This window comes from Amaranthus tricolor, chromosome 13 (assembly GCF_026212465.1).
Source record: "Amaranthus tricolor cultivar Red isolate AtriRed21 chromosome 13, ASM2621246v1, whole genome shotgun sequence".
Lineage (NCBI taxonomy): Eukaryota > Viridiplantae > Streptophyta > Magnoliopsida > Caryophyllales > Amaranthaceae > Amaranthus > Amaranthus tricolor.
The window spans coordinates 4591142-4616116 of NC_080059.1; the positions used below are offsets into that span (position 1 = coordinate 4591142).

At 33.6% G+C, this 24975-nt stretch overlaps 1 protein-coding gene across 1 annotated transcript; it reads right to left on the reverse strand.

The window, feature by feature from the left end:
- Window positions 1–1816: 1816 nt before the first annotated feature.
- Window positions 1817–12691, reverse strand: LOC130797564 (histidine biosynthesis bifunctional protein hisIE, chloroplastic). The gene is made up of 6 exons (XM_057660185.1): window positions 12468–12691; window positions 11454–11628; window positions 2826–3071; window positions 2643–2738; window positions 2377–2528; window positions 1817–2249 (listed from the first exon to the last, which is right to left on the reverse strand). Exons 2-6 carry the CDS (start codon window positions 11619–11621, stop codon window positions 2051–2053), a joined length of 861 nt encoding a protein of 286 aa, XP_057516168.1. The 5' UTR covers window positions 11622–11628; window positions 12468–12691; the 3' UTR covers window positions 1817–2050.
- Between the last annotated feature and the right edge of the window lie 12284 nt (window positions 12692–24975).

Genomic DNA, 24975 nt, shown 5'->3' on the forward strand with positions numbered 1-24975 from the left:
AAGCAATGAAAATAAGCAAACAATAAGTATTATAAATCATCTTACGAAGTAATTGAATTAAAATAGACTAGTATGCAAATAATACGATGTAATTGAATGAGTTGAATATTTTAGTTTGAAGGTGCAACCAATGAAATAAACTAGTATGCAAATAATACAATGTAATTCGGTGAAAATAAGTAAATAATAAGGAATTTATGAGGATTACCAAGATGACTATATGTGCCCCTATATAGGTCACAAGGAGCCTCAAAAAACCTTGAAGAAAAAACTTTCAAAACGTTGTTCTTTTGTGTATAAAGAGCATTCATTTGAGCAATTTTGTGCTTGTTTGACCAATCTTAATTAAAAGTATGGATTATAGATGTGTAAAGTGATATGAATTTTGCACTATATCCATGCAACTGCGACAAATATAATATGAATTTGATGGGTAGTGAGTGAATATGAATATGAAAAATTATATTCGTCATGAATATAGTGTAGGTGATAGCTTTACATAAGTTATAAACTTGGAATCGGATTTTACCATACACTATCTTCAACTATACTAAAACCTAGTTGTATCTCAAAGTTTTTTTGCCAACCACGACCTACGTCCTACAACTACAATGTTCTAATTGTAATCGGCTTTAATCTAATAGCAATCGCATCGAAAACGTAACCATCACCATTTGCACGACTTATGGACTGATTATTTTAATCTAAAAAAAGTAATTGTAAGATTTTTTTTTTCTTCTTAACAGATATATGGAATCAAGACTTATCTCAATTAAAATTATTGTGACTTTTTCTAAATAAGGATTTAAAATTCGATTCTCATTTAAGTCTCTCTTTCGAGCATACAATGTGATAAACAGATAGAATTAAAAGGGTAGAAACACACAATATACAAAGCAAAGTAGTAAAACCAATTTTTAGTAGCAAGTTATACGAAATTGGTGCAAGAGTTCAACAAGAAAAGCCTTCCATTATCACACTATTCGAATGATCAAGTAAAGACCTATCCCATATGCAACATAGTCTCAATTCACACTGCAACTTATATACCACAAAACTATACTCGGTAATTTGCAAGACAAAACAAAGAACACGAAAGAAGAAAAAGAGCGGAAAGTATGGAAGCGCAAGCAAAAGTAGCCATTGTTGTGTTGTTAATGGCTTCGATTATATGTTCCGGGACCTATGCTGAACCATCATCTCAATGCCTTCTTCAGTGTGGATCCGATATCATTTCGTGTGCAGGAAAGTGTAGCTCAAGGGAGCCATCTGATATGGTTCAATGCATTTCTGGGTGTGCACAATCTAATGTTGTTTGTGTGAGCAAATGCACAGTAAATGGCGTAGCACAATCTCCGGCTTATTTTTAGTCATATTCCTCGTCGCTCATGTATAGAATATGGCAAAGTTTACATAAGATATAAGCTTATTATGTATTCCTAACTCAGTAATAGCCCATATATAGGGATCATAATAATGGAGTTCTTTCTTGTAAGGACTTCTCATTGCAACCTCGTTAAGCTATATTATGAATTCATACATATACTCCTTCCATTTCTCTATACATGCTTCGTTTGGCTCTGCATATTATTCAATGTATTAATTCAAAAAAGTTAGTAATAACAAAATTTACATTGAAACGAACTAAATAAACTTGTATCGACTAAGTTTTAATTTGTAGATTATGGATGAATGGTGATGAAAATAAAGTGGTACACAAAAAGAAAAATGAATTCTCATAAGCAAAAATGATGTATCCAATTTACCTTTATTTGGATATAAATGATTGGGAAAGGAAGAGAAGAGAAATAAGGGGTTAAACAAAACTTCTCTCCTTTAAATGAAACAAATCATTTGGAGATTTGAAGGGAATAATATAAGCTCAATAGCTCAATAGCGTCCCAGGGGGAGTCGGAAGAAATACATTAGAAACTTTAATTGTCTAGTATCATTGTCAATGTGTTAAAGGGGAGAGTCAAGGGGGAGATGGGGATATGAGATGAAGTTTGTCAAGTAAGATATCTCAAGGTAATACATTTGATACATAGTTTCATGTTTTGCGACTATTCTTTTCTTCTATCCCTGATTTGGAGAATCTTTTCCGGAGCTTTTCAAGGACATCCTCCATCTTTACATCTTTTAGTGCCAGAAGAACCATAGAATGATAGAGCACATCAGCCATCTCTGAAGCAGTTTGGGACTTATCCTCGTTGTCCTCCAGCGTGCGACACAACTCATCCGCCTCTTCCCTGAGAATACATGGATAAGATGAACCTTCAGTTCAGACATTTTATATTCATACTCTAAATTTGACATTTGAACAGGAGACCCGAGTCTGACTATGTGATTCTACTGTTCCTATGCAAATTTACAAACCTGACTTTTGAGCAGAGTAATTTATCATCAAGTAACAACTTCTTTGTCCATGAAGGTTTGCCATCCGTCTTACATTCTATTTCAGCTCTCCTCTCAGATATTGTTGATTCAAGTGAGTATAATGTTGTCATGGCCAGTATGTCTTTTTCAACCTAAAGAGAACACAACGGTTGAAAAAAATTTCGGTCCCAAAAATGAAAAAGAATTCTACGGAGCAAATTGGAGAAGTTGCACACGCCATAGGGCAACAAGGGCACAGCTCAAACCTGAACATCTTCAATAATGTTGGAGATAGAGGAAAAGTAACAAGTTTCAGCACCAGTATGACAAGTTGGTCCATCTGGCTTCCCCAAATATATTATCTAAAAAACAGCGACGACATCTCACAAGTCAAGATTTATGATGAAAGAAAAAGTTATCTGATGAAGACTTTTATCCATAACACATACCGAGTCACGGTCACAATCCAAAAAAATGTCATGTACATTGATGAAGTTAGAAGAAGTCTCGCCTTTTGTCCACAGCTGTTTCCTTGATCTGCTAAAGAAAGTTGCCTTGCGAGAAGTAATGGTAGTGGCTAGTGCCTCCCTGTTAACAAAGCCTTGCATTAAAATAGCTCCTGTATCAACATTTTGAGCTATAGCCACTGCTAAACCTTTATCATCCCACTTGATACTGTCAAGCAACGTCTCAACCTAGAGTTGTCACATTTTTCAATTAATCTTCAAAGCGACAAAACAAGTACACGGTGTTATCATCACAAACACTAGTTTAACATGACGATTAACTGTAAGAAAATTAAATGAGTTTGAACAATGGAAACTAAATTTATCCATTCTCGATCAAGTAAAAGGTTTATACATGATTGGTTTCAAATTATAATAATCTATAATAAAATGGGCCAACAAATCATGTGCACTTTTTATTTAAATGATGAAGTTATAGATGATGTTTACTATCAAGGGTCAATCAGAAATAAACTCTATGTCATAATAAAGGTAAGATTGCATACATCTGACCAAACTCTACATGGATGGCAGCCACTTAATGACATAGAAGTAATGAAATGCGAACAACGCATACTAGAGACAACACATACAAAAAAAAGTAAATACAAATTAGTGAGACTTAGGGCTAGGGACATTCCTAGCAACATTCCAAGTCCGAATGATAATAAATTGGGTCCCACCTATAAAGAAATGCACATGATTTAATGTTTGATAAATATACATAGCAAATAAAAAAATTGATGAATATGTCATAATCTAGGTAGCAACTCGTCTTTTGCAGAAAAGACGTAAAGAAAACAAAACCCAATTTACTAGCAGCAATTTTCTTCTTAAAGAAAATGTAGGTGAAGATGAAGCATAATCTAGGTAGCAACTTGTCTTGTGGAGAAATGAAGCAATCAAAACAAAAGCCTGCTACCAGCAGCAGTTTTTCTCTTAGAGACAATGTCGGAGTAGTATAATATCAGCAATCAAGCACAAAAGTATAGTAACACTTTGGACAAGACTAGCCAAGTGACAGAAATCATGAGTTTTTGCATTCAAGCTCCGAGCTCATCTATAGGAAATCTTGACACCAACTTACATCATCATACCTTATTTTCCTGACATGTAAATTTCTGATACAAAAAAGTTCCAACATCTGACTACTGTCAGTATCACGGTTATTCAGGAGACATTGTAGAAGAAAACGATGCGTAAACACAATTAGTTAGCCTCCGTGTAACAAATTAGTCTTAGAGTGTATCTTGTACCAGATACAAGTTTGGACATTCCGAAACGTGGTCCAGGACAGGAATGCAGATTAAGTAAAAGCAAACACAATGGATAATTAACTGAAAATGCACCGATTTACCATCACTAATACAAAAATTTTGACATAATAAATAAGATTATAATATAGACTCGGTAATCATTGACAACCGGACAATGTCGGAAAGTTTCTAAAGAAACCAGAAACTTTCTCTTTTCAATTTCTGAGACAGTCTACAGTCTATCATAAACTACATAATAGACACCTCCTTATGTCTCAAACCGAAATACTATGTTTTCCTGGTTATTGAAGCATCAGAAGCCCATCCTACTTGAAATAACTTCCCTATATTCCCCTTTCTTTCTACTTCATCCCTTTTAGCTAAAATATCATAAAATAGTCGATTCAAAAACAAGGTCCACACCCTTTATTTCTTACTCTAATTTTTCATCTCCATTCGCACAAAGCTGTAAAGCTTAACTACATCACACAAAAAGGGTATACTTCTGTAGCTTGGAGTTTCAAATACTTTCAATGATGAGAAATCTTCATTACATAAAATCCCTTATACGCCTCTCTTGAACTATCTGGCCTTCCCAATTCGCAACATATATTAATCCCTTTGCCAACCAATTCTATCACTAGTATTCAGTGAAAAAAATTCTGATAAATAAAAAAAAATTTCTAGACAGAAGCTTCATTGAAATGGCCTCCAACACTTCTAATCACAAGTTTTTCCAATTTCCAAATTATAATACATAACTAAATATTAACAGCATACCCAAATTACAGTAAAAAAAATGTTAATTCAAGTTTACAACATTAATTTTTATTCAAGATGTAGAGATAGCAAAGGGCAGTGAAAAGATATACATTTGTATACAAACAAAAAAAAAAAAATTACCAAAATTGGAAAAGGAAATAATTCATTCAGAAAACCTTGACATTTTTTCCTAAAAAACTTAAATAATGAGCACCTATTTTCATCTACGTAGACGGGACCCCTGTTTTACTACACCAATCACAAAAAGTTTGACCATGTTGGCTACCAAGCTGGTCACTGCCAATATCATTTATATGGTGATAAATGAGGTTAATTTAGAAGGAAAAAATAAAGGAAAAATTGTCCAAATTAATCCAATCTATTTTCAATTCTTTGCTAATAATCTCATCTTTCGAAAATTAAAAATTAATCCAACCTTTGCATTATGTTTGTTGTGAATGGACCTTAATTTCCACTAACCGGGTATAACCGGTCATACCCTTCACTTCCCTCTACAAGTCTCTCTCCCCCTATTTTGATTTCAAAATCAGAAACCTATAAACCCTTCCTTCATCTCCCTCTTCAATGCTCTCTCTTCCTCTTCAATAAAGTCTTCAACAATTTTCATCAAAAACCCCTAAATCTTTCCTCTTTCAATTCTAAATCTATAATCCTCTTCCCCAATCAATTTCATTCGACAATTGCAAAAAAACTGACCAGATTTTTGCGTCATCTCACAGGTATTTTTTGCCCTAATTTTCTGAAATTTTCATGGTATATTATCCGAAATATTAATTTTATTTTAATCTTTGAATTTCAATTTCATCCCTAATCATCTTCCTAAATTTAACAGGTTCTCCCATCTTCTTTGTCAATGGTAAGTAAAATTTTGAATTTTCTCAATATTCATGCTTTCTTGTATCAAATTTCTGAATTTTTATTTGTTAAAATTTCAATTTTAATGCTTTCTTGTATGTATGAATTTATGTATTTACAAATTTTGTTTTGTTTGTATGTTTTAGGCTAGTGCTTTTGATACATTCACTATGAAGTGTTGGTATGGGGTTAATTTTAAAACAAATGGGGTGGGTTTGGAGTATGTGGGTGGTGAATTCAAAACCTTAGTTATTGATCCGGATATAATTTCTTGGTTTGACTTAGAAGAGTTGGTTGACACTAGTGTTGGTATCAAATATCCTCATACATTATACTACTTGCTTCCTAATTGCTTGACATTTGAAGAAGGATTGCGTAATATCAATAGTGATGCATGTGTGTTAGAGATGGCATCAATTGGAGCAAAAGAGAGAAAAATTGATGTATATATTGTGAGAGAAGAGGATGATGAATCTTTGTTTGTATGTATAAACAAGAAATTGAAGTTGTCAATTGGGGGTAAAATTGATGGTGAGAGAAGGAAATTAACACCTAGGAGGTTACAAACAGTGAACTTGGACAAAGAAAAAGGAAATGTTGTAAGTGGTGAAGGTGATGACATAACTTCTTAACTAGGTGTGAGTGAAGGTGATGATAGTGAGGATGAGTCATGATTTTAGTGGGGATACTGAAGCTAGTGAGGAGGTTTCTTATGTTGATAGCGATGAGGCAAACGCATCTGAAAATAAAGTAGATCAATTGTCCGAGTATGAGGATAGTGAAAGTGTCCTAGGATCTGATAATGAAGTCTTAGAGCATATAGATTTTAGGAAATTTAAGTGGCAAGTTGGATTAAGTTTTCCTAATTCTAGGGCATTTAGAGATGCTTTGAAACATTATGCCCTAATTCAAGGTAGGAATGTGAGAATTGATATTAGTAACAAAAAGAGGCAACAAAGGACTGGTGTTAGTTGTGTAGAGGGTTGTCCATTTAAGATGTATGCTAGTTGGGATAAGCCATCAGCATCATTTGTGATAAAGTCAGTTGTTCCATAACACACATGTCAAAGGAGTATGGATGGTAACAAGCAATTAAAGTCCTCATAGGCGGCAAACTAGATGCTTGAGGTTTTCAAATCAAGACCCCATATTCCATCAGTTGAGAGAGTTGATTTGGTTAAAAAAAAGTGGTATGTCATAATTAGCAAGCACATTGCTTATAACATCAAATACGCTGCCCAGAAAAGATTGCATGGATCTAGAATCAACATTACAACAAAGTGATGGACTATCATGAAGCTTTAAGAGTTAGTAATCCTAAGAGCCACTTTACTGTTGTGACTATTCCAGACACATCACCTCCAGTTTTCCAAAGATTTTTTGTAATGTTCAAATGTTTTAGGGATGGATGGTGGTTAGGATGTAGAAAAGTATTGTGCATAGATGGTTGTTTTCTAAAGACTTTTTTGGGTGGGATGCTACTGTCAGCTATTGGGAGGGACCCTAATGATCAAATGTTCCCCTTGACATGGGCGGTTGTGGAAGGTGAGAATAATGAGTCAAGACAATGGTTTTTGAATGAGCTTAAGAAAGGGTTGCCACGAACAAATGGAGCTGGATGGACAATAATATCAGATGAGCATCAGGTATATTGATTAATTTATTGTTTTTAAGTTACTTTGATTGTTACTACTTTGAGTTATTACTAATATGTCAGTTACTTTGATTGTAGAGCATATTGAGGGCAATTAACCTAGAACTCCCTCAGGCTGAGCACAGGCATTGTGCAAGGCACATATATGCCAACTGAAAAAAATATTTCAAAGGTGAAGAATTGAAGTTACTTTTTTGAAGATGTGTTAAGTCATACAATGTGGTTGATTTTAATGATGCTTTGCAAGAGGTGAATGAACTCAATCGCGCTGCAGCTGATGAATTTAGGAAGGTTGATCTTAATGTATTTTGTAGACCTTATTTGAAGAATCTGATAAAATGTGAAACCATAGTTAGCAATATGGTTGAAACATTTAATAATTACATTATGCGTGCTAGGTCAAAGCATCTAATAGACATACTTGAAGATATTAGGACCATGTAGATGAAGAGATTTGTGACAAAGAAAGAAGAAGCACAGAAGTGGGTGGGGAGCATATGCCCTAAGATTCTAGCATTATTGGACAAAGAAAAAGAAGAGGCTACCAAATGTACTGTCATGCCAGCAACCACTTCACTCTTTCAGGTAGCTTATTATTTTGATACTCTAGAGGTTGATTTAGATGAGAGGTTCTGCACTTGTGGAAAGTGAGATTTGAAAGGTATTCCTTGTCGTCATGCAATAACTACTATATTCTACAAGCGTTTCGATGTGGCTACCTTTGTTGATAGATGCTATACAAAGGAGGCTTACCTAGAAGCATATAGTGGATCCATACCAACTTTAGCTGGTGATAGGTATGGCCTAAAATGAATATCACCCTCCTCCCCCCTCCCATTAAACTTGGCCCAAGTAGACCTAGAAAGAACAGGAGGAAATCTGCCTATGAGAATCTAAAAAATCTAGGAAGTTGACTAGACATGGACTACAAATGTCATGTAGGGTATGTGGTTTACCGGGATATAATAAAAGAAAATGTCCTGATAAGGACACAATTAGGGAACCCTCACCCCCACCAAAGAGAGGAAGGGGTAGACCTAAAAAGGTTGTTGCAACTCCTTCAACACAATCCACAATCGCTCATAAAATCTCTGCTCAACCTAGTCAATTAGGAAGGGGAAATAAAAGTGTAAGGGGAGGTCAAGGCAGTAGAGGAAGAGGTGGCAGAGGTGTGATGAACAAGGTGATTATTTTTTTCTTTCTTTTATCTAGATAGCAAATACATTTAATCATGTTAATAATTAAGTTTATTTAACTTCATTCATGCAGGGTAGCATGGCAAGAATGTCTTCACAAACATCTCAAAAAGTGATCATTTATTCAACGCAAGCATCTACCTCGAGTGTGCCAAAAAATGTGTAGTTACTTAGTTAAATTATGTTGGGCAATGTAATTATTTTTTCTATATATTTTGTAAGCCATTTTGTAATTGGCAAACTTATCTAATCATTTTGTAAGCCATTTTGTAATTGGCAAACTTAACTAAGGCATTTTGTAATTGGCTAACTAATCTAATCATTTTGTAATTAGCAAACTAGTTAACTAACGCATGTAGCCTTAATCCTTCTTGGATGATATTTTGTAAGCCACAATGTTGATGGGATATCTATGTAAAGAAAATTACTATTAATGCAATGATCAAGTTCATAAGCTTCGAAAATAATCGCAATTTTAATTTGCTTCTTGAAGGGTCCATTGGCAACAAATTGAAAGCAAAGGTTGGATTATTAAAAAATTTCAAAAGGTGGGATTATTGATAGGTAATGAGAAATAGGTTGGATTGTTGTAAAGAAAGAAGAAGATGAGAAGTAACCATGGTCCCAAATAACGGCCATTATAACACGACTCGGACGAGTAGCAACGGTTTTCCAAGCGACCGTTTCGAAATAACGCAATTCTTAACAAGCTGTTAAGAAACGCCGAAATGACTCGGATTTCGTCCGATTTGGGTGAGTTGAAACGGAATTTCGCAGAAAATGCCGGCGAGATTTGTTTTTCTTCATGAGTTTTTGACTGTGACTGTAAGTCCACCATTAAAGCCCAACCCCTAAGCTTGAATCCCACGCCAATCCGATCTCCAAGCTTAAGTGAGTTGAATCTCGCAAGGTATTGCACTACTGCTTGAATGAGTTGAATCAGAAAGATAGAAATGAATGAGTAGTAGAATGGAAAATAGAGATGAGAAATAGGAGAGATAAGGGTAAATTTGAAATCAGAGAATAGATGTAATTATCATTTAAGAAAGAGATGAAGAGATAGGAATAGGAAAATTCAGAGAGAAGATGAGTATAGACTGTATACTATGTAAAGTAAAGTGATTCAGGAATGGGATGTGGGGGGGGGGGGGGGGGGGGGCGTGTAAAAATTTTAATTATTAAAGTATTGAAGTTTTTGTATATTTACTCTTTATTGTTAGTCATACATTCTTTTGTAATACTTCATGTGTTAATTATTATTAAAGTTTCTTTTTTAATTGTATATGTGTATTCATTGTAATTATATTTTTTTACATGTAATTACAAATTTTAATTAGTATTTTAAGATAAATGACAAAAAAATTGAAACGTAAATTACTAAAAAAAATAGTTAAAAAGCAAATTAAAAAACATAATTTTGTATAACAATTGCGACCCGTTCCGCGATAACCGAAATTTTTCTGTTCCCGTGATCTGCGATCGTGACCGCAATCACGACCGCGTTTTTGCACCATGAAGGTAACCTGGTATAGCAGGTCATTTTTTGAAGGGTCCATTGACAACAAACTGAAAGCAAAGGTTGGATTATTAAAAAAATTTCAAAAGGTGGGATTATTGGTAGGTAATGGAAAATAGGTTGAATTATTCCCAACAATTTTTCCAAAAATAAAAGCTACACAACTATTAGTCCATAAATTTAGTAACAACGAGAACGAATAAAACAATGCCAAAGTCTAAATCTAATATATAGATTCAGCTACATGAACCAATACAAATTAACGTAAGGTATCTCAACAACAATTCATCTATTCCGTTTGTTCCAATCTAAAACTTATATGATCTTTGTAGAACCAATTTTTGCAGATTAAAAAAACTAACTTTAAGCGGTTTATGTTTAACTGTTTTAACTACAAAGTACACGGTCACAAATAAAGAAGCTACTAATACTATTTCACAGGAAAAAGATACATAATAGGATCATTGCTGCCACCATAAGGAATGCAAAATTTCCTTGGCTAATCGTTAAAAACTTAAAATGATGACCTTCTTATCTCATTTTGTTAATCAGAAACAAGCATCATTTTCCGAAAATACGTTAACAAGAGGACAATTAAAATTATGTGCCCCTACAAACAAATAGCACTGTGCTTTTTCTACACTAGAAAAAGAATAATCTTTTTGTCCCTATGAAATTGCTACTAAAGGTCTAAAACTAACATTTTCTCTCACGACACGTAACTATCAATTGCAATTTAAAAGGGATTGAAGGAGTTTTTCATTGTAGTTAATAGAGATCAAGCAAAAATTCTACACCAATTTTTTTGAGAGACCATCTCTCCGAGAGACGCATTAGATATATGAGCTAAATCGCTCAATTAATACGAAAAAAATAAGAATGTGGGCTTCTTATTTTGAGGCCGTCTCTTTGAAAGACGGTCTCTCACAAGAGTAGCTGAAAATTCTAATAAGCAAAACGAGAGAAAAACTTCCAATTATTGAAGAATGGTTCTAGTGCTTCTAAACTATTCCTAGGCAATCGAGCATTAAATGGAAATAAGTGAATACTATGAGAATTAAACATTCGAGATTAATAACATGTTTCCCCAAAAATAATCTAACTCAATTTATAAGTGGTGAATCAAGTGGCAACACTATGAGAAATAAGGTGTTACTAGAGCAAATAATCACTTCTTTGAATCAGGTTACTTCAAATCTAAATACAGAATTTCAAACAGCATTTGCAGCAAACACAATTGCAAGCACTAAGCAGCAAAAATATGTCCAAAAGAGTATAAGAAGAAGCAAAAAGTAGTATATGATTGCATACCCTCTTGCCATGGGAAAGACCTGTGTCCAATACAGAAGAGCATGCCAAAACTTGGAAGTGAGTCTTCTTAATGTAATAACATTTATGGTTCAAACCCCGCGGAAATGCAACAAAATTTTGGTAAGGAACAGCAGCAGTACGAATAGAATGAGGGAAGGAAATTGCCATTGATGAACTGCAAATGTATGCACAAGATAAAGTGTGAGCTAAGCCTTAAGAACAAGGCATTCAGAAATTAGAAAACAATGAAGCCAAAACAAACTCAAATAGATCAATTACAGTCCAAAACCATAGTTCAATTATGCAATTCGAAATAAAAACTTTCTCTATCATCTAAATTCCAGCATTACAAGAATCATAAGTTATCCTTGTGGTTAAATGTTATCCCTATGATTAATTCCCTCCCCGTTGCCTATAAGGGGATCTCTACCCTACCCCCAATCAAAAACAAAAAATTGCAGCATTTCACAACTCACAGTACCTAAAAAGATTATTAATAATCCTCCCATTTTTAAAACCACATTTGTTTTTCCTAATTGATCAAGAAACCATAATCATTCTACATAATCAAGAGTATCATGACCCTTTTCCTGCTCAATCCCACGCAAAATTAAGAATATATTATTAAAATACATAACAATTATAATCATATTCTATTCACCAGCTAGCTATAAATAATTCTTAAATTTTAAGCCAACACATTTGTAGATGAACTAGAATAAATGCAATTTAAAAAAAAAAATAAAAGGCAAAAAACCAACAAAATTAATGTTCAACAATGAAGAAAAAAAGGATTGATTTTAATAAAAAAATTGAATTCAGTGAAAAAGGAATTCATTGATTGTTATGAACAGTAAGCTTAACGGTTAACAATCATCTATCATGAATGAAAAAACAATATTTTACAGTTAACATTCAAAGAAATAAAAAATCTATAACAATAGCACAAATTTAAAACGATTATGAAAACAAAGAAAAAAAATTCAAAAAAAAAGAAAATAAAAACATATATACTTTGGTGGCTGGCTGGTGGCGGCTGCGGCTGTGCGGCAGGTTCCGCGGGTGGGCTGTCGGACGTCGGTGAAGGACGTCTGGGCCTGGCGGCGGGCCGACTGTAGCAGGTTTTATTTCGTAAGAATTTTGAAGGATGAAGGCTTAGGTTAGAAAAATGGAGAGGAGAAGCGTAAGGATGAAGAGAATACCGCGTACTATTGTTTTGTAAACAATAGTTTTCCGAGTTACATTATCGAATTCTATAATGTTAATTTATATAATTCTATTAATAATAATACGAATAAAATTACTAGAATATCAATGTGTGAAGAATGCAAGAGGTGAAGGGGTATAGCCGTATAGGTAGTAGTAGGCAGCACCCCCAAGAAATCCTATTATATTGACGATGTTTAGTTTAATCAAAACAACTAATCGTAAATTAAATTAATTTGTAATAATTAATTTGATGAGATCGATGTGCAATTAACTAAAGCACTTAAAATGTAGTGTGGTTTGCTGTTTTTATCAAAATTCAATTCTTAGGCACCTATACGTCTTGAATCTATTTTCCATGTAGTCCTATAAATGCTACATTAGATAGACAGACGCTCCGAATAAATCTTGTTTTAATCTAAAATTTAGCTATTATGTTCTAAAGGAGCAGACTTTGTTAAGCAGTATACTGTGCACATAAAGATTAATAAAGTTGTATATTTGATTCATTTTGATTTGATAAAAACCTGTAATAATGCAATATTGTCAAAGAAAACCAACATGTTTAATACGATGAGGTCTAAAGAGTTTGTTAGTAGCAATCTTATTATTAATAATAATTGTATATACTCAAAACAAAAATTGATCTAAAACTAAGTTATTAGTCTACTTTTTCCATAAAAAAAAAGTCAATATTAATCTTCTCCAAAGCTTCAGTAGTTTTTTGTTTTCGCAACATTGCTTTTGTTCAAGTCATGATTAGAAAACCCAAATTGTGCTAATATACGACTATATATGGCAAAAAATAAAAACTTTTTAATTGATAAAACAACAAAAAGTGTTTGATAAATCATTTTAAGCCAATTGAAAATCATCTTTTAAATCAAACCTAACGAGTAATTTCTTCTTTGGCTTTTGACGCACTTCTCTAATAAACAAACAAAAACCAATAACTTTTTTTTTTACCAAACTTCATCATTTAACTAAAACAGCTCACCTCATCTAATACTTTCAACTTATCGAAGTAACCAACAACGCCAACTAATAATCATTTGCCAAACGAACTCGTAAATTAATGTTAGCTAGGTGAGCATATGAGCACATAATCACAAACATATGTTTTGGGCTTCAGCAGCTACAACAAAATAAAACTAACTAAATAACACAAAAAGAATTGGGCCACGCAATTTACAGTAACAACAGACATATTTATTCCATTACAAGCAAGATACATGCTGCAACAAAATATTAGTATCATCTTAAATCATATTTCATTATTTTTGTAAATTTCTAAGCTAAGCAACTAATTTATACAATTTTTAGACAGAAACTTCTTACACCAACAAATAAGAGATTACCAAGTACTTTTTCTTTAGAGATAAGTAGTCTCATCAAACTTATTAGGTTCCATATAGTATAGGTCGGACCCTGATATTTTGTGTGTCAAGTACTCCCCAAATGATATGCCTTATATAGACTTGCTATTAATTCTACGCAGTTTTCATCCAAGTGTATCTAAGTTCTTTCTTGTTTGCTTGTGGAATTTGTTGTTGATTTTCTTGCAACTGTTAGTATTTTCAGTCTTTACAAATTTATCGCAGATCTTTAGCTAAGCTAGAGCTTTCCTGCAGGCATGCTTTAAACGGTATTCAACATAAAATAATTTATCGATGCATCGTCAAACATAGTACTCAAATCTTAAGCTTGCATGAGAAACTTGAAACAATGACTTACAAATATGTTACTCAAATTCTTTATTTCACTGCAGTGATTAGTACATTCAAGCATGAGTTTGGACTTTGTACGCTAGACACATTATTTCGAGTGAAAGACATGAAAATTGTTCTTACATTGTTGATTCGGTCGCTTTAGACACATATTCAGGTTTGATACAGTTGTCCAAATCGGAGTGACTTACAACAAAAAAAAGTGCCAAAGTCATAATTCTGACAATATTTACCTTGGTTTTTCGGCTAAAATTCCTCCTTAATTTCTTGTTTCTGTATCTGGAAAGATGCTGAATGTGTTCTTCAGAAGGACAAATGCCAATCAATAGTGGCTGCTTGAGAGTCGAATTAATTCTATTACCATTAGCTAGAATGTGTCATAAAAATAAAAAAAAATAAAAAACATTTCCCCATCCTGTGAAAATGGTGAGAAACATCTAAACATTTGTCAGTTTGAAAGCCAACAATGAGGATTCACCAAGCAAAATTTCTTTGCACCAACTCGACCATAATTCATATGCAATCAAAGGATTTTCGGAGTAAGCATGCCAAAACAAACAACTAAACAGGAGTACAAAAAATATATGCAGCTCAAGTATGATTCTACAAATTGTGCAATAAAGACTGACATAGCTACACAAATTTTACTGATGCACTGCTGCTGTTGCGATTTGTTAGCTGCAAATGGCAAATCATGTCAACACTTGCTAGATAGCTACACAAAGTCGTCCGGCAGCTAGCATCTCATGAAAGCAGTAGATGACCACAGATAGCAGCAACAACACCCACGAATAACAACACACAACTCCTCTTGGAGAGCAACAAGAGAAAAAAAACAATAGATGCAGCAATTAGACAACAACACTTATGAGACAACATCACATCAGCCAACTACAACACGACAACAACAATAACAGCCTCAACAACTACTTGCAACTGACTAACTAACTCACAATAACACCTGACATTAGTGTCATGATACCTTACAATCACAACTCCAAACTCCAAAAGCTAAAACTACCTAAAACAATGAAAGTCCAAACCACCAAATTGGGTAATTGGCATAAAAAATCAAATCACATAAAAAAACTCAGCAGCTTCATCAAAGTAAACATTAATACGTTCTAATTGAAGATCAATGGATTCACCATTGAATCTACCCGTTTTATCAACACCATGTTCACAAATCAGCTTAGAAATTGAGAAAATCAAAACAAAATCAACATTCACAAATTAGTTAGGTTTTCTCGAAGGAACTTCATATTTAAAATCAACTCCTACCTCCAGAATGTGAAAGGTCCACAAAGTTTAGTTGTCCAAAAAAAGTTGCATGATTAAGGTGCTATCCTTGTATGAGTCCTCGTTCAAAGGGTCGAGCTCTGATATAGCTTCATCAAAAGCTTGCTTGGCAAGGTGGCATGCCGTGTAGACATTTTAAAAAGTTTAAACAGAACGAATACACTCAAGCTTATAGCATTTTAAAAAAATAAAGAAAACAACCTTTAAGAGAAATTCAAAATCTTGTAATAAAAGACTTCGAAATTGAGAGCCAAGCCCAAGCGTATGGGATGTGAAGGAGGTAGCTCAGCCTCAGTGGCACTCTGAAATTGCAAGGATAAATTTAAGCGATTAAAAAGCTACTTTTGCAAATTCAAAAGGATAGTAATGCTTAATTATTCATATGTAGTGACAAAGAAATCATGCAACAGGTGACCAGACATAGGTCCGAAATAAGCCAAAGAATTAATACAATAATGTTACACTTTACAAAATACATGGGAAGAAAATCAAGAACCTAAACATGCTATGTTCATACTCATTTCACAAAATTGAAAGGTAATAGAGTAAGGAGAAAAAAAACACAACATTTAGCATAGTGCATGAAGTTGCAACCCAAAAATTATACTATAGCTCTTGGAAATGGTATGCATTATAAGTATGGAATCATACAGGAAATGACTTCCTTTACTGCTGCAATCACAACCAAAACCACATTTGCAACATGGTAACAAAATATAGGAAATGCTAAGATTTTAATCATGTCAATAAAGGATGGAATCATAGAACAAACCCTCTGTAAAACCATAAATACAGTGTACAATATTTATAAGAATATTACCTACTACCTACATAAGCCTAAGTGAGAAAGAATAACATAAAGAAATAAAAGAAACCAATAAAAACATTGGTAACGTTTAATTACCAAGAAAGTCAGGTGCACGAGAGTAGTAGAAACACCATTCTGAAGTCGGATCTCAACAGACGCAACAACATTAACACCCTGAAAATAACCAATTCTCACGCATTTCTTCTCTGACCCCTCAAACAAATTACGCAGCTTTTCCTGCTTCTGATTGAGGCTTTGCTCTACTCCTTGACACCATTTTATACAAAGTCAACTTTTTATTCGAGTCTAAAATTTGCTCTAATTTACCTTAAAAATCAAAATCAAACTACCAATTGACGTAACCTCTACAACTATGAATTAACCTCTAAAATGTATAATTCAATTCATACTAATTTGCTAGACATATTCCTTGATTATACACCAAACACAGAAAAATCAAATTTCTACTCATTTTCCAATCCATTTAAAACTACTCTAAACTCAAGTATGCATCCAACTCTAGCTACTCCAATACATAATGATAATAAATAAGAAATTATTAATACTAATCTTATTTAAATCAATTTCTAAGATAAATTTAGTGATCATCCCTAAGTGATGATTATGATCACCAACTTATGCATCACATACCCATCTTTTGAAAACATCCTAACATTAATCATAGGAAACTATTAGTATATTAAAACAATACTAATTATATCTTAACTAAATGGATCAGATACACACTCATACATCAAAATAATTTTTGTTATCTTTCTCTACTGTTTATAAAACAGTAAATTCACAAAAATTAAAAGCACATTTATACAAGCACAATGTTGAATCATTCTAACTTCTAACATAAAGAGAATCTAGTCTTGTACCAATGTAACACCTCGCAATTTTATGACATCATAATTTATTTTAAATCAATCTTTTTTTCAAATAATTTTTATATATTTATTATCAAATATTTGAAATTTGTCATTATTGCAATTTTTTTATAATTTTAATAAAAATAAAAGTACATTTTGTTTAAGTAATCATTTTTTTTATTATTAAAATAAAGTTAGGTGGAGTAAATAATAATAACTCTAATATCGCTCCTAAACCCGAGCCAAACGAAGATTCTTTTAACCCTCGTGAAGTATTTTTGTTGGATCTTGAAACTAAAAAGACCCAATTGAAAATGGGTTAGGGTTTAGAAATAAGTCAAATAACCCCTCACTCTCATATCTCACGCCTCCCTCACACTCGACTCACTCATTCTCCATCTCCGTCAAGGTTCAGCAGCCACGGCACCACCACAGGCCGCGTTTTTCCCCTCCACGAGCAGCCCCTGCAGCACAGACCGCGTCCCCCTACCCCCACGAACTGTCACCGGCAGTAGCAGCACGCCTGGCCACTGACTGCTGCGTGTGCCGCCAGTAAACAGCGGCTGGTCTCAGCCGGTTTTGGAGCCCTCCATCCGGCCTTGGGTCTTGTACCACCACCACAACTTCCACCTACTCTTTCAACCTTTATAGTCCCATCTTTGTGAGTCACCTTCCTCCTTTCCTATTTGATTTTTTTTTACTGTTTCTAATTAGAATCTACCATGTTCATGAGTTGTGTGTTGATATTGTATTAGTTTCATTGAATTTGAGTATGGGTAATAACTAAAAGTATTATCTTTGAACATGAAATGATTAGGGTTTGATTTAGAGATGAGATACTAGTAGTGTGTGTGTTTATATGTTACTTTGGTGGTGTGGTGATTAATTCAATAACCTTATAAGTAGTTTTAAAACTTGGTTGATTATTGTTGTGGTAATTAGTAATGATTTTGATTATAGTTGACTATAGAATTGCTTTTAGTATGTTAATGGGGTAAATATGATGAATATTGTTGATTGTGATGGTAATAGTTGCTAATAAGATTATGGTTATTATTAGGGGTGTTCAAAAATATCCGTATCCGAAAACCCGCTTTCCGATTTTTAAAAGCGGATAAATAACCCGGTTTCCAAAATTCGGATAAACCGGGTCGGGTACGCGGTTTTAAAACCGGGTATTCGGGTCGGATACGGATCGCGAATTTAGGAAAATCGGGTACCTGGTGTCCGTTTTTTTTATTTTTTTAAATATAAAAAGAGAAATTGAAAACCCTAAAATCAGATTCTACCTTGGGCCGCCTTCTATTCCAGACTTCCGGTCTTCTTACTTCTTCTTCCTCTGATCGCCATTCGATTCCTTCGTCTTCCTCCTTCATTCTTGCTGCTTGCCTTGTTCCTCCTTCACCATTCACGCCGTTATCTTTAATTGGGTAAGTTTGTTTCAATATTTTTGCCATGTTCTTCTTCGGTCGTTAATCTTCTTCTTGTTTAGTATGTATTTAATTTTTTTTTTGGCCATTTTCGATTTCGATTTCATTATCTTAAGTTGTAACAAAACAGAATTTGATTTCAGAATTTGTTTCAGAATTTCAGATTTCGATTCTAGTCTTCTTCCTTCTTCTTCCTCTGATCGCCATTCGATTCCTTCGTCTTCCTCCTTCATTCTTGCTGCTTGCCTTGTTCCTCCTTCACCATTCACGCCGTTATCTTTAATTGGGTAAGTTTGTTTCAATATTTTTGCCATGTTCTTCTTCAGTCGTTAATCTTCTTCTTGTTTAGTATGTATTTAATTTTTTTTTGGCCATTTTCGATTTCGATTTCATTATCTTAAGTTGTAACAAAACAGAATTTGATTTCAAAATTTGTTTCAGAATTTCAGATTTCGATTCTATGTAACAAAACAGAGTTTGTTTCAAAATTTCGATTTCGATTTCATGTAACATAGCAGAATTTTCGATTTTCAGTACTTAATTAATTTTTTCTTTTTCCATTTTCGATTTGAACACAGATTTAATCTGCCATTTTCCGTATTGAATTGAAGATCTACATGGATTCTTACCCAATGGATTCTTATTCTAATTCTATGCCTCCACCAAAGACAAGTGGAGCTACTTCCTCCACTTCAACCTCTTCAACCTCTACCATTTTTACTCAAAGTGGGACTCAAGAAGTGGGGAAGGTGGACCTTATTGAACTAATGAATTCAAGATATCAAATGGAGACAAGTTTTTCATTAACCAATAAAAACAAGAGTGAGTTGGATAGGTATTTAGAAGATGCATGTGAACCTCATGATTCTAACTTTGATATTTTACTCTGGTGGAAAGATCAAACAAAAAGGTATCCCATTCTTCAAAAGATGGCTAAAGATGTGCTTGCTATACCTATTTCCACCGTTGCTTCTGAATCGGCTTTCAGTACTGGTGGTCGTATTCTTGATGATTTTCGAACATCATTGACTCCAAAGATGGCCGAAGCCCTTATTAAATTTGATAGCAGATTCAAGCATTAGGTAAGTTAGACAAATTCGTGACTTAAACTTTTGAAAAAACAATTTCAACTCTTTTCTTTTTTCAATGAAAAGACTATAACAATCTCTAGTGGCAGTGCAACGAGAAGGAATCTTAAATAAAGGATTCAAAGACCTACAATACTCACGAAATCCTTCACGTTCAACAAAAGCAAAAGGCAATTCATCCACAATAAGCATTGTAGCAAGTTTTTTCCTACACAAATCATAATCAAATTCCCACAATTTCGGAACACCAACACTATCAACACTACCATCCTCATTGACTCTTCTAGCAATATCAAATTCAATTTTTTTTTGCTTCATATCTAAATTTGAAGGATATTTTTTGCATCTTTTAATATGATTAGCCAAAGGAGTTGTTCCATTTTTGCTAGGACAACTAATAGAAGTTTTGCAATACTTACAATGAGCAATTGTTGGATCCATTTCATCAATTGTGTAATGGACCCACCATTTTGACCTATTAGTCCTCGTACTAGTAGTTGCACGAGGTTGTTTTTTCTGTTTTTTAATTGGTGATCTTGTATCTTCAACATCATCGAACAAGCGATCAACACTCTCTTCAAATTGAGTTCCTTCATTCGGTGGTGAATTTCCATTATCATCAAAAGACGACCCCATGTTCTATACAAGTTACCAATTCATTCATAATCAGTTTATTGCTAGTTGTACAATACTACAATCAATTCATCACAGTTCATTCAATAGTTGTACACAATCAATTCACAATCAGTTCATCATCATTTCATCCAAGACCTTTCAGCTAACACAATCAGTAATCAGTATCACAACTCACAACTTACATGAATCAATTTCAATCAGTTCATTCATCAGTTCATCACAATTCAGTGATTCCCAATCAATTATTTTCTCCAAATGTAATTCCCAAACACAATCAGTTCATCGCAGCTCATTCATTAGTTGTACACAATCAACTCACAACTTACATGAATTAAAACGAAATATCACATCATAAATACAGAAAATCAGAATAAATATCAGAATTTTGAACAACTGATAAAGAAGTAAAAGAACTACCGAAAATCTAGATGGTGGAACCGTTGGGTAAGAATCCATGTAGATCTTCAATTCAATACGAAAAATGGCAGATTAAATCTGTGTTCAAATCGAAAATGGAAAAAAAAAAATTAAGTACTGAAAATCGAAAATTCTGCTATGTTACATGAAATCGAAATCGAAATTTTGAAACAAACTCTGTTTTGTTACATAGAATCGAAATCTGAAATTATGAAACAAATTTTGAAATCAAATTCTGTTTGGTTACAACTTAAGATAATGAAATCGAAATCGAAAATGGCCAAAAAAAAAAAAATAAATACATACTAAACAAGAAGAAGATTAACGACCGAAGAAGAACATGGCAAAAATATTGAAACAAACTTACCCAATTAAAGATAACGGCGTGAATGGTGAAGGAGGAACAAGGCAAGCAGCAAGAATGAAGGAGGAAGACGAAGGAATCGAATGGCGATCAGAGGAAGAAGAAGGAAGAAGACTAGAATCGAAATCTGAAATTCTGAAAAAATTTCTGTTTTGTTACAACTTAAGATAATGAAATCGAAATCGAAAATGGCCAAAAAAAAAAATTAAATACATACTAAACAAGAAGAAGATTAACGATTGAAGAAGAACATGGCAAAAATATTGAAACAAACTTACCCAATTAAAGATAACGGCGTGAATGGTGAAGGAGGAACAAGGCAAGCAGCAAGAATGAGGGAGGAAGACGAAGGAATCGAATGGCGATCAGAGGAAGAAGAAGTAAGAAGACTGGAATAGAAGGCGGCCCAAGGTAGAATCTGATTTTAGGGTTTTCAATTTCTCTTTTTATATTTAAAAAAAAAAAAAAAAAAAAACGGATACCGGGTACCCGGTTTTCCTAAATTCGCGATCCGTATCTGACTCGAATACCCGGTTTTAAAACCGGGTACCCGACCCGGTTTATCCGAATTTTGGAAACCGGGTTATTTATCCGCTTTTAAAAATCGAAAAGCGGGTTATCGGATCAGGTTTTCGGATACGGATATTTTTGAACACCCCTAGTTATTATGTGTCATTAACGTGGGTTAATTGTTGGTATTGTGGGTTCATGGTTGATATTTTATTGTCGTGTTTAATTTATCCAATGGTTGCCTAAACGGCGTAAATTTGGCCTAAAGAACGGAAAATTATTGCTATGAGTCGTTTAAGCTACTACTTGCTTTTATTCATTATCACTCTAAACCTTGAATAATGTAGCAAATTGGAGTACAAATCACTACTACCATGAGTATTATGATTGATATTAAGTGTAATATCATATATTATGCGTTCTTAAGCTTTCTAATGGATAGTTTGATTATAACGCACTAAGTGTATGGTTGCGTCCTTTTCACCAGAACATATCTTGATATAGAATTGACTGAAATCTAATGTTATGGTTTGATTGAAATTGATGGTATAGTTCTTAAATGAACATGGTGTGAAATTGTTGCGTGTGTATGGTTTGAATGCGTGTTAGCATGAGTTAAAACTCGTTCGGTTTGTGTTGGGGTACTTTTTTTAGAGTAAGTAGCTCTTAAATGGAGTTAAGTAGGCTTATTATTCTTACCTTAAACGTGTATAGGTGCCCTGTTCATAATAAGGGCATAAGAACCTCCCCCTGGACGATTCTTGTGACTTGTTTTCTTGCAGTTGAAGTTGCAAATACGTACACGTAGTAATTAACCCTTACATGCATCTTGCATTGTATATTTATCGATATTGAATTGTTTTAAAACACATGTTGTACACTATCTATGAATTATCGTCGAATGAAATGTCGAAGTTATTGATTATATGATTTTCAAGTTTACTGATAGAGAACGATACTATTATGCTAAATGCTGATAATGATTTAGAATGAGAACGATTCCCTTGTTATTGAGATTGGTTATTATTTGTTTGAAAGGGAGCGAGTCCTTTATTAATGATTTTGTTTATTGTTAGTTTGAATAGTGAATAGTTTCCTTATTAATGACATTGATTATTGCTAGTTTGATTGGGAATGATTCCCTTATTGATGAGTTTGACTTACGTTAGTTTGAATGGGAATGATTCCCTTGTTATTGAGATTGATTTATGTTAGTTGAATAGGGAAGATCCCCTTATTAATGTGGTTGATTTATGTTTCATAAATGGGAATGAGTCCCTTAGTGATGGAGTAAGAAAGTTGTTGGTTGTAATGGGAATGAGTCCATTATTGATGAGATATCAGGATTGTTTGGTTATTCTGACTCCACATATCCTTATGAATTGAAAACAGAGGCTATCAACAAAAATCAACCATTTAACAAGTCTAAACCAAACCTAATAACCCTCACAAGATTCCCCCGGTACAAGACTATAAAACTCTAGACATATATCCCTCACAAGATTGTCCCAAAATTTTCAATTTTGATGAATGAAACGCGTGGTAGAAAGCTTTTTCATTCACCCTTATTAGTTGTGAAAGCCGACAGAGGGTCAAAATCCCACCACCAATGATAAAGAGTCCCTCATGATAGTAGCCTACCCTGAATTACGAAAAAATTTCAATGTCTTGGACAAATTCCATCCCAATAACAGAGTTAGCACCTTTTTACACAAGGATCGCGTATATAATCAAACTATCAAAGTGATGAGATACAAGAATTCTACCTTAGATGGGGCAAAAATTAAACAATAGAAATTAATAAAATTAAAAATAAACTCAATAGAAGGAACACACAAGAACAACTCCCCACCAATTTGAACAATTATAGTTTCCATGATTTGAAGGGAATAGCTGCTTGTGTAGAGAACTCAACACAATGCAAAATCAACCTCGAAAAAGACTGAATCTTCATGTCTTGAATGCAAAAAGAATCGGATCGAAACTATACCTGGAGTAGGAAGAAATAGAAAATCTCGCTCTACAGTCTACCAAAAGAATTGGGTACCAATTACAATAAATCAAATCAATTAAAATATAAATCAATTATTACATTTTAATTGATTTAATTTATTGTAATAACAATAATTTTATGAAAATGTAAATCAAGAGGTCTATTAACTCATAGCTTGCAAAGATTAATGAACTTGTGATCACAGCTTGGGCAGTATAGAGCTAATGTCCATATGATACAGTGGTACTCCTGCATCTCAGTCATAAGCATGAAGCAATAGAGAGGTTCAGCAAGAGCCATGCACAAGCCAAGTGTAGAGATGCAGTTGAATTTTTCGTCAACATAACAATGAAATGTCAAAACACATCTGTGACTTCCACAGTTCCATTGCAGCAAGGTGACATTATATATATGAATGTATAAATTATGTTTATTTTGAACTACAAGCCTCTCATCTTAGTACGCAGGCCTAGATATAGAAGGGAAAGGTCATTGATACTCCAATTTCTCATATTGGCTATTTTTTAACCTTTGTTCTTAAAAACGAATTCTCTTTCCCACTTTCTTCTTTGGAGTAACCTTTGTTCTTAAAGAATTACCATACATCCTACTTTAATCAACAGTCTAAAAATGAGCAATTGAAATGGTGGAAGGAAACGTTACTTGAAAATGGCAGACGAAGAAAAATGTTTATGAAAGTCGATTGTTCTTCGACTATTGTTCTTTGTAATGCTACTCTTGTACATGGATATATGTCATATATCATAAAACAAGTTTAATGTCAATGAAGATTTAATATCCATTAATCAAACAACTCTACATTCATTGTATACCAGAAAATTCAAGCATTCAGAGTTCATCAATCACTAATAACCAAGACACCTCTATATCCATTCTCTGTTTACCATAAATCATTACTCTTAATAATTTATCAGTAAAAATTCACTATAAGAGGAAATAAGTAGAAATTTGCACCACTAAATTGCAGATTAAGCAGCAATAGTAACTGTAAACAACCAAATAATCACAGAGTACTGAAAACTATACCAAAACAAAAGAACCCATTAAATTTGCTTAGATCTTAAACCGATGATCTAAAAAAATCAAATGTAAAACAAAACTGAAAATTACTCAAGTAAACCCCCTCATAAAATCCCCATTAAAGCCTA